Raw genomic sequence first — 12,261 nt, forward strand, 5'->3', positions numbered from 1 at the left:
GTTTTGGAAGGAGGTAAGTAACATACATAAGACAAGAGAAAAAATGGGAACATTGGTAAAGGGGGCAAGGGGGAAAGTTATAATAGGTAGTGATAAAGTGAGAAGGAGATGGAGTGAGTATTTTGAAGGTTTTTTGAATGGATTTGATGATAGAGTGGTCGTGGTGGTGTTCGAATTGAGAGATTAGGGAGAGTGGTTTGATGAAGAGAGAAGAGGTGGTGAAAGCCTTGTGGAAGATGAAATCTGGCAAAGTGGTGGGTTTGGATGGTATTGCAGTGGAATGTATTACGAAAGGGGTTGACTGTGTTGTTGACTGGTTGGTAAGGATATTCAGTGTCTAGGTGGATTATGATGAAGTGCCTGAGGATTGGCACTTCATCATGATCCACCCAGACATTGATTATCCTTACCAACCAGTCAACAACACAGTCAACCCCTTTCGTAATACATTCCACTGCAATACCATCCAAACCCACCATTTTGCCGGATTTCATCTTCCACAAGGCTTTCACCCACCACTTTGGCCTGGGATATGGGAGGGTATTGATTGAGAGGGTGAAGGCATGTACAGAGCATCAGACTGGGGAAGAGCAGTGTGTTTCAGAAGTGGTAGAGGATGTGTGGATCAGGTGTTTGCTTTGAAAAATGTAAGTGAGAAATACTTAGAAAAGCAAATGGATTTGTATGTAGCATTTATGGATCTGGAGAAGGCATATGATAAAGTTGACAGAGATGTTCTGTGGAAGATATTAAGAATATATGGTGTGGGAGGTAAGTTGTAGGAAGCAGTGGAAAGTTTTTATTGAGGATGTAGGAAGAGAGGAGCCTTATCCATGTTGGTTTGCAGCAGGGGTGCGTGATGTCTTCATGGTTGTTTTAATTTGTTTATGGATGGGGTTGTTAGGGAGGTGAATGCAAGACTTTTGGAAAGAGGGGCAAGTATGCAGTCTGTTGTGGATGAGAAAGCTTGGGAAGTGTCAGTTGTTGTTCGCTGATGATACAGTGCTGATGGCTGATTCGGGTGAGAAACTGCAGAAGCTGGTGACTGAGTTTGGTAAAGTGTGTGAAAGAAGAAAGCTGAGAGTAAATGTGAATAAGAATAATGTTATTACATACAGTAGGGTTGAGGGACAAGTCATTTAAGAGGTAAGTTTGAATGGAGAAAAACTGGAGCAAGTGAAGTGTTTTAGATATCTGGAAGTGGATTTGCCAGCAGATGGAACCATGGAAGCAGAAGTGAATCATAGGGTGGGAGAAGGGGCGAAAGCTCTGGGAGTGTTGAAAAATGTGTAGAAGTCGAGAATGTTATCTTGGAAAGCAAAAATGGGTATGTTTGAAGGAATAGTGGTTCCAACAATGTTATATGGTTGCGAGGCGTGGGCATTAGATAGAGTTGTGCAGAGGAGGGTGGATGTGCTGGAAATGAGATGTTTGAGGACACTATGTGGTGTGAGGTGGTTCGATCGAGTAAGTAATGAAAGGGTAAGAGAGATGTGTGGTAATAAAAAGAGTGTGGTTGAGAGAGCAGAAGAGGGTGTTTTGAAATGGTTTGGTCACATGGAGAGAATGAGTGAGGAAAGATTGACAAAGAGGATATATGTGTCAGAGGTGGAGGGAACAAGGAGAAGTGAGAGACCAAATTGGAGGTGGAAATATGGAGTGAAAAAGATTTTGAGTGATTGGGGCCTGAACATGCAGGAGGGTGACAGGCATGCAAGCAATAGAGTGAATTGGAATGATGTGGTATACCGGGGTCGACTTGCTGTCAATGGATTGAACCAGGGCATGTGAAGCATGTGGGGTAAACCATGGAAAGTTGTGTGGGGCCTGGATGTGGAAAGGGAGCTGTGGTTTCAGGGCATTATGCATGACAGCTAGAGACTGTGTGTGAACAAATGTGGCCTTTGTTGTCTTTTCCTAGCGCTACCTTGCGCACATGCGGGGGGAAGGGGTTGTTATTTCATGTGTGGCAGGGCGGTGATGGGAATGAATAAAGGCAGACAGTATGAATCATGTACATGTGTATATATGTATATGTCTGTGTGTGTATATATATATGTATACATTGAGATGTATATGTATGTATATTTGCGTGTGTGGACGTGTATTTATATACATTTGTATGTGGGTGTGTTGGGCCATTTTTTCATCTGTTTCCTTGTGCTACCTCGCTAATGCAGGAGACAGTGACAAAGTAAAGTAATAATAATAAAAATATATATACATGACAACTCAACTGGGAAACTAGAATGGCTGTTTATTACATTACCAGGATAAATATGACATTTGCATGGAACTAGAGAAACATTTCACAGAATACTTGGCATGATTGAAATCAGTCACAGATGAAACAAGAGTAGATAGTTATGTAATGCAGGTGGCAGCTGAGAAGAATAGCCTTATCCATTGCACAATATGTGATGAGCACTTGATAACAGAAAGTGTTTAAGAGATGGGGCCTTGATGTGTAAAACTCCTTCCCCGTACTGTACAAAATAGATAATTAAGAATCATGGGAAAATCTCATAGATACTCTCCTTTTAATGATGGACACAAATCATTACCTACTTCATATTTTAGCATCATTTGACTTTCATATGACTGAAATGTTCAAGGTGCCTACAAAACTACTTTGCAAGCTATATAGTGTAAATGGCAAAGTTTCTATTTGATGCCTTATTAAAAGGTGTATTTATAAATATATTTATTGTTGACTGGTTGGTGAGGATATTCATTGTATGTATAGTTCATGGTGAAGTGCCTGAGGATTGCCAGAATGCATGTATAGTGCCATTGTACAGAGGCAAAGGGGATAAAGGTGAGTGTTCAAATTACAGAGGTATAAGTTTGTTGAGTATTGCTGGGAAATTATATGGGAGGGTATTGATTGAGAAGGTCAAGCCATGTACAGAGCATTAGATTGGGGAAGAGCAGTGTGGTTTCAGAAGTGGTAGAGGATGTGTGGATCAGGTGTTTGCTTTGAAGAATGTATGTGAGAAATACTTAGAAAAGCAGATGGATTTGTATGTAGCATTTATGGATCTGGAGAAGGCATATGATAGAGTTGATAGAGATGCTTTGTGGAAGGTATTAAGAGTATATGGTGTGGGAGGTAAGTTGCTAGCAGTGAAAAGTTTTTATCAAGGATATAAGGCATGTGTACAAGTAGGAAGAGAGGAAAGTGATTGGTTCCCAGATGTGTTTGTGGCAGGGGTGTGTGATGTCCCCATGGCTGTATAATGTGTTTATGGATGGGGTTATTAGGGAGGTGAATGCAAGAGTTTTGGAAAGGGGTAAGTATGCAGTCTGTTGTGGATGAGAGGGATTGGGAAGTGAGTCACTTGTTGTTCGCTGATGATACAGCACTGGTGGCTGATTCGGGTGAGAAACTGCAGCTGGTGACTGAGTTTGGTGAAGTGTGTGAAAGAAGAAAGCTGAGAGTAAATGTGAATAAGAGCAAGGTTATTAGGTTCAGTAGGATTGTGGGACAAGTCAGTTGGGAGGTAAGTTTGAATGGAGAAAAAAATGGAGGAAGTGAAGTCTTTTAGATATCTGGGAGTGGATTTGGTAGCGGATGGAACAATGGAAGCGGGAGTGAGTCACAGGGAGGGGGCAAAGGTTCTGGGAGTGTTGAAGAATGTGTGGAAGGGAAGAATGTTATCTCAGAGAGCAAAAATTGGTGTGTTTGAAGGAATAGTGGTTCCAACAATGTTATATTGTTATGAGGCATGGGCAATACATAGGGTTGTGCGGAGGAGAGTGGATTTGGTGGAAATGAGATGTTTGAGGACTATATGTGGTGTGAGGTGGTTTGATCGAGTAAGTAATGAAAGGGTAAGAGAGATGTGTGCCAATAAAAAGAGTGATTGAGAGAGTAGAAGAGGGCGTATTGAAATGGTTTGGTCACATGGAGAGAATGAAAGAGGAAAGATTGACAAAGAGGATATATATGTCAGAGGTGAGGGGAACGAGGAGAAGTGGGAAACCAAATTGGAGGTGGAAGGACGGAGTGAAAAAGATTTTGAGCAATCGGGGCCTGAACACACAAGAGGGTGAAAGGCATGCAAGGAATAGAGTGAATTGGAACGATGTGGTATACCGGGGTCGACGTGCTGTCAATGGATTGAACCAGGGCATGTGAAGTATCTGGGGTAAACAATGGAAAGTTTTGTGGGGCCTGGATTTGGAAAGGGAGCTGTGGTTTTGGTGCATTACACTTGACAGCTAGAGAATGAGTGTGAACGAATGTGGCCTTTGTTGTCTTTTCCTAGCGCTACCTTGAGAGCATGCGGGGGGAGAGAGGGTGTAATTTCGTTTGTGGCAGGGTGGTGGCAGGAATGGATGAAGGCAGCATGTATGAATATGTACATGTGTATATCTGTATATGTGTGTGTGTGTGTATATGTATGTATAGGTTGAAATGTATAGGTAGGTATATGTGTATGTGGGTGGGTTGGGCCATTCTTTCATCTGTTTCCTTGCACTACCTCGCTAAAACGGGAGACAGCGTCAAAGTATGATATTTTTATTTATTTTATTATACTTTGTCGCTGTCTCCCGCGTTTGCGAGGTAGCGCAAGGAAACAGACGAAAGAAATGGCCCAACCCCCCCCCCCCCATACACATGTATATACATACGTCCACACACGCAAATATACATACCTACACAGCTTTCCATGGTTTACCCCAGACGCTTCACATGCCTTGCTTCAATCCACTGACAGCACGTCAACCCCGGTATACCACATCGCTCCAATTCACTCTATTCCTTGCCCTCCTTTCACCCTCCTGCATGTTCAGGCCCCGATCACACAAAATCTTTTTCACTCCATCTTTCCACCTCCAATTTGGTCTCCCTCTTCTCCTTGTTCCCTCCACCTCCGACACATATATCCTCTTGGTCAATCTTTCCTCACTCATCCTCTCCATGTGCCCAAACCACTTCAAAACACCCTCTTCTGCTCTCTCAACCACGCTCTTTTTATTTCCACACATCTCTCTTACCCTTACGTTACTCACTCGATCAAACCACCTCACACCACACATTGTCCTCAAACATCTCATTTCCAGCACATCCATCCTCCTGCGCACAACTCTATCCATAGCCCACGCCTCGCAACCATACAACATTGTTGGAACCACTATTCCTTCAAACATACCCATTTTTGCTTTCCAAGATAATGTTCTCGACTTCCACACATTCTTCAAGGCCCCCAGGATTTTCGCCCCCTCCCCCACCCTATGATCCACTTCCGCTTCCATGGTTCCATCCGCTGCCAGATCCACTCCCAGATATCTAAAACACTTCACTTCCTCCAGTTTTTCTCCATTCAAACTCACCTCCCAATTGACTTGACCCTCGACCCTACTGTACCTAATAACCTTGCTCTTATTCACATTTACTCTTAACTTTCTTCTTCCACACACTTTTCCAAACTCAGTCACCAGCTTCTGCAGTTTCTCACATGAATCAGCCACCAGCGCTGTATCATCAGCGAACAACAACTGACTCACTTCCCAAGCTCTCTCATCCCCAACAGACTTCATACTTGCCCCTCTTTCCAAAACTCTTGCATTTACCTCCCTAACAACCCCAGCCATAAACAAATTAAACAACCATGGAGACATCACACACCCCTGCCGCAAACCTACATTCACTGAGAACCAATCACTTTCCTCTCTTCCTACACGTACACATGCCTTACATCCTTGATAAAAACTTTTCACTGCTTCTGACAACTTTCCTCCCACACCATATATTCTTAATACCTTCCACAGAGCATCTCTATCAACTCTATCATATGCCTTCTCCAGATCCATAAATGCTACATACAAATCCATTTGCTTTTTTAAGTATTTCTCACATACATTCTTCAAAGCAAACACCTGATCCACACATCCTCTACCACTTCTGAAACCACACTGCTCTTCCCCAATCTGATGCTCTGTACATGCCTTCACCCTCTCAATCAATACCCTCCCATATAATTTACCAGGAATACTCAACAAACTTATACCTCTGTAATTTGAGCACTCACTCTTATCCCCTTTGCCTTTGTACAATGGCACTATGCACGCATTCCGCCAATCCTCAGGCACCTCACCATGAGTCATACATACATTAAATAACCTTACCAACCAGTCAACAATACAGTCACCCCCTTTTTTAATAAATTCCACTGCAATACCATCCAAACCTGCTGCCTTGCCGGCTTTCATCTTCCGCAAAGCTTTCACTACCTCTTCTCTGTTTACCAAATCATTTTCCCTAACCCTCTCACTTTGCACACCACCTCGACCAAAACACCCTATATCTGCCACTCTATCATCAAACACATTCAACAAACCTTCAAAATACTCACTCCATCTCCTTCTCACATCACCACTACTTGTTATCACCTCCCCATTTGCGCCCTTCACTGAAGTTCCCATTTGCTCCCTTGTCTTACGCACTTTATTTACCTCCTTCCAGAACATCTTTTTATTCTCCCTAAAATTTAATGATACTCTCTCACCCCAACTCTCATTTGCCCTTTTTTTCACCTCTTGCACCTTTCTCTTGACCTCCTGTCTCTTTCTTTTATACATCTCCCACTCAATTGCATTTTTTCCCTGCAAAAATCGTCCAAATGCCTCTCTCTTCTCTTTCACTAATACTCTTACTTCTTCATCCCACCACTCACTACCCTTTCTAATCAACCCACCTCCCACTCTTCTCATGCCACAAGCATCTTTTGCGCAATCCATCACTGATTCCCTAAATACATCCCATTCCTCCCCCACTCCCCTTACTTCCATTGTTCTCACCTTTTTCCATTCTGTACTCAGTCTCTCCTGGTACTTCCTCACACAGGTCTCCTTCTCAAGCTCACTTACTCTCACCACCCTCTTCACCCCAACATTCACTCTTCTTTTCTGAAAACCCATACAAATCTTCACCTTAGCCTCCACAAGATAATGATCAGACATCCCTCCAGTTGCACCTCTCAGCACATTAACATCCAAAAGTCTCTCTTTCGCACGCCTGTCAATTAACACGTAATCCAATAACGCTCTCTGGCCATCTCTCCTACTTACATAAGTATACTTATGTATATCTCGCTTTTTAAACCAGGTATTCCCAATCATCAGTCCTTTTTCAGCACATAAATCTACAAGCTCTTCACCATTTCCATTTACAACACTGAACACCCCATGTATACCAATTATTCCCTCAACTGCCACATTACTCACCTTTGCACTCAAATCACCCATCACTATGACCTGGTCTCATGCATCAAAACCACTAACACACTCATTCAGCTGCTCCCAAAACACTTGCCTCTCTTGATCTTTCTTCTCATGCCCAGGTGCATATGCACCAATAATCACCCACCTCTCTCCATCAACTTTCAGTTTTACCCATATTAATCGAGAATTTACTTTCTTACACTCTATCACATACTCCCACATGAATAAATATATGTATAGAAAGTCATATGAGGTAACTAGTCTTAAATTTGCTTTTCCTTTGTCATAAAGAAAATTTCATCATCCTTAACAGGATAAATTCATTTTGGAATAATAATATACCATAGTGGAATATGCAGAATATTTATTTCCAAAATACAATTTTCCTGTAGAACATTTAGATCTTGCACCACTGAGGTGTTCCATTCCAAAACTGTTAGGTCCCTTTGACAAAATACCTTAATAAGAGCCTCGCTCACATTCACATGCAAAGAAAAAAATATACATCACACTGAAAACACTCATCTTAAAAATGAAGTGGATAATCCAAAACACAGTCAAGAAAGTTTGTGTGCTAATTTGGCCATGTATTAGCATGACATTTTATGTCATATTAAACTACAGGCTGTGTTGAATGTCAACACTGCTGTCTTATCAAAGGCTATCATATCAAGAAAAATATAAATGCTTTCCCATAGAAATATATTTGTCATAGAATACAGGAATGAGTTATGAAACAACTGAAAAATGATAATCCACAGGCTCCCTTCTTCATAATTATTTAAAGTATGTTCCAAAAAATTACGGCCAGTGGTATCTGCAGCATTTTCAAACATTTTTAGATGCTCTCCCAAATGCAAGATGTTCTTTTTCCATTTTGCTATGTAGGAAAGCCACTGAACTATACCCAATTTACAAAGTAATGTATACATTTTTAGTTCACAGAATTACCAACTATCTGCTACAATACTTACTGTATCACATATAAGAGCATAGATTCTATTAGTGAAATGTAGTTGAAAATAATACAAAGTGCATAATGGGATACAGGTTGAAAGGCACAATATCTGATATAAGAGTATGCAGTCTACTGGGGATGAGAGGGCCTAGGAAGCGAGTCAGTTGTTCGCCTATGATACAGCACTGGTGGTCGATTCGAGTGAGAAACTGCAAAAGTTGATGACTGAGTTTGGGAGAGTGTATGAAAGGAGAAAGTTAAGAATGAATGTGAATAAAAGCATGTTTATTAGGTTCAGCAGTATTGAGAGACAAGTTGGGACGTACATTTAAATCGAGAAAAACTGGAGGAAATGAAGTGTTTTAGATATCTAGGAGTGGACATAGCAGTGAATGAAACAATGGAAGCAGAAGCGAGTCACAGGGTACGGAGGGGGCAAACATTCTGGGAGTGCTGAAGAATGTGTAGAAAGAGAGAGAGAACATTATCTGGTAGGGCAAAAATGTGCATGTTTGAAGGAATAGTAGTCCCGACAATATTACATGGATGTGGGGCAAGGGCTATAGATAGGGTTGTGCAAAAGAGAGTAGATGTGTTGGAAATGAAATGCTTGAGGACAATATGTGATGTGAGGTAGTTTGATCAAGTAAGGATTGAAAGGGAAAGAGAGATGTATGGTAATATAAAGAGTGGTTGAGAGAGCAGAAGAGTGTGTTGAAATGGTTTGGACTTATAGAGAGAATGAATGAGGAAAGGTTGACAAAGAGGATATATGTATCAGAAAAGGAGGGAACAAGGAGAATAGGGAGACCAAATTAAGGGATGGAGGATGGGGTGAAAAATATTTTGCACAATCAGGGTCTGAACATGCAGCAGGGTGAAAGGCATGCATGGAATAGAGTGAATTGAAATAATGTGGTATACCAGGGTCAACATGCTATCAATGGATTGAACCAAGGCATGTGAAATGTCGGGCATAAACCATGGAAAGGCATATGGGGCCTAGATGTTGATAGAGAACTACGGTTCCAGTGCATTCCACATGACAGCTAGAGAATGAGTGTGAACGGATGTGGCCTTTCTTTGTCTATGTCCTTCATGCATTTGTGTTGTTTCCTGTGGGGAGGAGTGGCATCAGGAATGGGTAATAAAAGACTTAACTATTTTTGTTTCCCAGTGGAAGTAATACTATGGGAGAAAAGCCATTTCTTCCACTGTTACTTATTTAGTGATATTCAAACTACAGACTGCTTGGTAGCCATAACACTCTTAAATTCCATGCTTTTCCATTTCTATATCTATTTCCTGTTATATCTAACTTGTAGAATTATATTTCATTAATTTCTTACATATGGTTTATACTGCATATACTTTGTGAGATAGTATATATTCTTCTCATTCTTATGTTTGTTATGTAAGTAAATGCTGACAAGCTGCACATATGGAGATGATGGCTTCTAGCTGAAATGTTTCGGTAAGATACTGTATGTACCACTCTTCTTTGAATATACAAGAAGTTGACATAAATTTGACAAAATGATAAGCAATTTGTAAAGTATTGCTTCTCATACATGAGTATCACTGGTGCTGTATGAAATGCAGTGGAAAAAATATATACATCTTACTTCACTATCTCTCATTTATAGTTTTCCCTGATAAATATTCTGTACATCCAGCAATAATAGTAACCTATAAATAAGACTTTTTACATGATCTTACAATCATTATCAATCATCTGTCTTTTATCCTGAATTGTGAAACCTAGGTCATCCAGATCATTCTAAAATTTCTATATACATCCACCCCCTGATTTATAAAGATTCTATTTACAAAATTTTACAGCTACAAATAGAGACTTGAGCACCTATTTGATTTCCAAACAAAAGATACAATTAAGAATATTCCAGAAAAGCTTTCAAAGTCTTTTGTTTACAACTATATTATATTCTTCTTAAAATAAGTAAGAAGCATCTAGAAGCTATGGCAATGACGAAAACAGAAAAATCAGTCACTGTGGATGAAATCTTATCAAAATCAGTAAAGTGCTTTATTGCACAATTTTGTACATCAGTGAATGTTATATATGCCATTTCTGTTAACATTTACAATGTATTTTGTAAAATTAATATTCAGAAAAGTATCCAATGAAATTCATTACTTTATGGAGAATGTTTTTTTTTTCACCTCTAGAAATGCATCTCCCATTTTAAAATATAGGTTAATGGACATCAATTTGAAATTTTGATTTGAAGGTGGTGTTTCACAAACATAACCCATTCATATATTAAGGGATGGATGTACATGATGCTGATGTTTTAAACGCTGTTGTACCCCCAGCTTTACATATTTGCACAGCTGATGGACTTCAGATACCTGGCAACAACTACTGTTTGCTCCCAGGAGATCTACTGAAGAGGAATGTTGAAGGGGTATTGGTGATAGTCACTAGTTATTAAATATGATGCACTATGTGAAGCAGAATGACATGGCAGACATGGAGGGTTATGAATTGGTTGTGCTGGTACTGTTAGAGAACTGGATGAGGGAAATAAAAGGACAAGCCTAGATGGATTCTGATTTAGGGGGGATTAGGGACATGTGTTCAGTATTTGATTTACATGATTGGATTGAGCAGAAAGGTGACTATCCACATGTTTGTGTATAGTGGTATAGAGATGTTGCTGGGGCAGGAGAGGTTGAATTCTTAAATGTATGCACTAGAGTGATGGTACAATTTTCAACTTCTGAATGATGAATCATCTGGTACAGCAGCAAAGAAAAATTTTAAATGGAAATCTTGCATGTTTTTGATAAAATAATAGCCTTAAATCCCTAAATTAAATTACAAACCTTAAAGTATGTTTACTGTCATAAGCTGTACATAATAGGTATCATCTATGTAATGTAACCTTATCTGATGATTTACCCTGTAACGTGTCAGTGACACTGACAAAAGAATCACTCTTCTTTTAAGCCACCAGGAGGTTCCACATATACTGTGTACAAAATTTTCTTTGACCGCACATAGCTGAACTCATTATCGAAGGTCACTACATCTGTTGAGAAGTCAGAAATTAGGTTTTATTTTCAAAGAAATGATAAATGGCACAATTGGAACACTACACACAAATTTTTCACATAACACTTTATGTATAATGCATGCAGAAGGTGGGAGGTGGACAGATGAGAAAGGGTAGTGATTGGTGTGATGAGGAAGTTAAATTGCTAGTGAAAAAGGTGTATGGTCATTATAAGTAGGGACAGAGTGCAGGTGACTGGGAGATATACAAGAGAAAGCAGCAGGAGGTCAAGTGGAAGGTAAATGGGCTGAAAAAAGAGAACAAATGAGACCTGGGGTGGGTGAATACCAGTAAGCTTAAGGGAGAATAAGCAAATGTTTTGGAAGGAGGTCAATTGTGTGAGATAAACGAGAACAAAATTAGGATCATCAGTAAAGGGGTAACAAGTACAAATGAGGTAAAGGGGAGACTGAGTGAGTATACAGAAAGGTTGTTAAATGTAGTGTGTGATAGGGTGGCAGGGGAGGAATGTTTTAGACATGGAGGTCTCCTGAAGTGAGCATGAAAAGTGGTTTTGTGAAGACAGTGAAAGCATACTGAAATACAAAATGCAGTGAGAGTGGATGGCATTGCAGCTGAATTTCTTAATGAAAGGGGGGATGATTAGTTTGTTGTTTGGTTAGTCAGGATTTTCGATGTATATGTGACTCATGGTAAAGTACCTGTATAGTGCCACCGGATAAAGGCAAGGGAGACAAAAGTGAATGTTCAAAGTTCAGGGGTGTAAGTTTGTTGAAGTTTGTTGTGTGTTTCTGGTAATTTGTAAGGGAGAATGGTGACTAAAAGGGTGGTGGTATACACATTGTCAAACTGGGAAGGAACAATATGGCTTCTGGAGTGGTAGAGGATGTATGGATAAGGTGTTTGCTCTGAAGAATTTGAAGAATCAGAAGGACTTGTATGTGGCACTTATGGAACTTGATACAGCATAATGGGGTTGACAAAGGTGCTCTGTGGAAGGTGTCATGTATAATATATGCTGTGGGAGGAAAC

At 40.2% G+C, this 12,261-nt stretch overlaps 1 protein-coding gene across 1 annotated transcript in view; it reads right to left on the reverse strand.

Moving 5' to 3' along the window:
- Positions 1-7,576: 7,576 nt before the first annotated feature.
- LOC139749159 (SEC14-like protein 2) overlaps positions 7,577-12,261 on the reverse strand; it is a 95,250-nt gene continuing 90,565 nt past the window's right edge. The window contains exon 9 of the mRNA XM_071662811.1: positions 7,577-11,244. Within this exon, the coding sequence (XP_071518912.1) occupies positions 11,147-11,244 (98 nt within the window). The 3' untranslated portion in view covers positions 7,577-11,146. The remainder of the gene's footprint in view (positions 11,245-12,261) is intronic.

This window comes from Panulirus ornatus, chromosome 6 (assembly GCF_036320965.1).
Source record: "Panulirus ornatus isolate Po-2019 chromosome 6, ASM3632096v1, whole genome shotgun sequence".
Classification (NCBI taxonomy): Eukaryota; Metazoa; Arthropoda; class Malacostraca; order Decapoda; family Palinuridae; genus Panulirus; species Panulirus ornatus.